The sequence below is a fragment of the Sphaeroforma arctica genome (assembly GCF_001186125.1).
Source record: "Sphaeroforma arctica JP610 unplaced genomic scaffold supercont1.1094, whole genome shotgun sequence".
NCBI classification, from domain to species: domain Eukaryota; class Ichthyosporea; order Ichthyophonida; genus Sphaeroforma; species Sphaeroforma arctica.
The window spans coordinates 11,566-14,092 of record NW_014039464.1 but is presented as its reverse complement, the minus strand read 5'-3'; the positions used below and the strand labels follow the sequence as shown (position 1 = coordinate 14,092).

General features: G+C 40.7%; 1 protein-coding gene across 1 annotated transcript in view; it reads left to right on the top strand.

Moving 5' to 3' along the window:
- The window catches only part of SARC_09961 (hypothetical protein), a gene marked incomplete at both ends in the record, with an annotated part of 2,428 nt that extends 852 nt beyond the window's left edge, over window positions 1–1,576 (top strand). The window contains one exon of the mRNA XM_014296006.1: window positions 176–1,576. Coding sequence (XP_014151481.1) covers window positions 176–1,576 — 1,401 coding nt within the window. The remainder of the gene's footprint in view (window positions 1–175) is intronic.
- Between the last annotated feature and the right edge of the window lie 951 nt (window positions 1,577–2,527).

Here is a 2,527-nt window from a genome sequence, read left to right as displayed (position 1 = left end):
GAGTGGTCGCACACATACCACTTACACCCGCAGTAATAGCAACCCATCTAGGAGTTGTACACCTGAAACTTCTGCGCGCTTTACATCTGCGCGCTTTACATCTGCGCCTGCGGTCACAGAAAGCAACCAGCCAAGGCCACAAGCTCTCACATTTCGCAAACATGAAATAGCACAGGAAAAACCAGGTCCTGCAGGTGCGTACACACAGGTTTCGTCCTCCAGAGGGTTACAAACCCTAAAGTGTAGCAAATCTGAAGAAGTGCGCGTAGTATCTGATGTTAAAGGCTCATATACGCGCTCAAATTCATGGACTAGGCCACCAGCGCATTTCGGTCCTACATCGGGACATAGTGTGACCACACACTATCAGAGTGGTCTCACACATACTTCGTACACCCGCAGAAATAGCAACCCATCTCGATACCTCCAACATCTGCAATCCGCACTGGTCCCGAACCACGGAATAAATCCTTCCGTAAGTGCGAATGGTGTCAAGAATGGCGCAACCCCGAACTACTCGATATGCGATTTTCGCGACGGCAAAAAATCATACGGGAGAGACCCAAGATGGATTCAACAACGACAGGTATCAGCCCCATCCATCACGCGATGCCAGACAATAGGTGCTCAGTATCAAAGCGAGGGCAGTGCATTGCGTCAAATACCACGCAACTGGCCTGAGTCACCATCCAGTCGCATCGCCCAACGATTAGCTGTCACCTCAGCGCTGAAGCGGGAGCTCACGACCACATCTACGAGCGAACCTATGATCAAATTCGTCGATAAGGTACCAGGTTCGTCGATAAAATCGCAACTGAGATCAGAGAATGAGTACCAACATGGCGAGAATAGCTATCAAACTGACGATGATAGTTATCAAATCGGAGACAAGGGATATAAGCCTAATAAGATTCTTTATCCGTCAAGTGGTAAGAAGAATCAGTCTGAAGTGTTTGCCTCCGCGGGATGTCGTGCAATGAATGACCGTCGAGGCTGCGGTAACCATACCAACGGGCTTTTCAGGCGCGAGTCAAAACCACACATGCGGAGTTCAGCGGGGCAGAATAGTTCTTTAATCGACCTTTCCGAATTGAGAGATGTACTGTCACCGCTTAATGCAGCAGACAGAGATCTGACGCGAAGCATGGGTAGCATACTAGACAGAAAGAATCATAGTGTGTACACAGCTCCTACAAGGTCCACCATGGCAACAACTAGGCAGACTCGCCAACATGCAGCACAACTGAAAGCAAAATCAGATGCACAGTACAAACCAGATAAGCAGCCCAAATACGAACAAGCTACAGGGTATGCTCGACCAATGTATGCGATGAATGGAAATGCATCAATTCTGACGAAAAGGTCCCGATCGCGCTCGGTCGACGGGCACTTTGTTTCGAATACACACAGACTGGGCTCACAGCCACAGACCGTAAATATGAACTATACAACGGTGCCTTTGACGAATGCATCACCTATAAAGGCACGCAACAAACTATCCCTAAGCGCCACTGGGACAGATATTGTGAACGGTCAGGATAAGTTATCGATGTCAAAGTTCACTTCGTGGAAATAGGGTATAAATAAAAGAAAAATTGAACCCGGTAGCCTAAATAGATAGTGTGTTCTCAACAACTTTTGATAAGAAGTATTTAGACTGCAAGAGCTCTATATACAAAACACATCCTCACAAAAAATTGATGATTCGAAGGACATTGTTCATACGTAGTGAAATAATCATAAAAATCACTTTGGTAGCACTACTCACATCTTAAACTAGAATAAGACGATACTGGCAAATATTTACTGTAAATTAGATGGATACTGGGGATAACCATCACCTTACTGTCAATATTGTGAGTAGCAAATCAGAATTCGATAAGCATATGAAGCAATTAAGAGGCAATAGAACCTATATTTAAGTAGAGGCAATAGAACCTATATTTAAGAGAGGACATCTAATTTTCCTAAAGCTTAGCCACATACTAGAAATGCTGCGCCACCCCCGTGTAGTGGGTGCATATATCTCCAGTACACTCTACCCTCAATAGTCTTAACAATAAATACACACACACACACACACACACACACACATATATATATATATAATAATTAAATACAGATACGCACACACACGCATATATATATATATGTATACACACGCATATATATATATATATATATAACACACACACAGTAATACACACACACCTATATATTATATACACACGCATATATATATATATATATATATATATAGCACACACACACAGTACTATACACACACCTATATATATATATATATACATGTATATATAGATACATTAATATATATAAATCTATCTATTTACATACACATACACATATAAATACATATACATATACATACATACATATATATATATAAATATATATATTTGTAAATATATATAGATATATATACTTAAATATATTTATATACAAATATATGAACATTCTTATATATATATATATATATATAGCCACTACAAAACATTATTTATATACG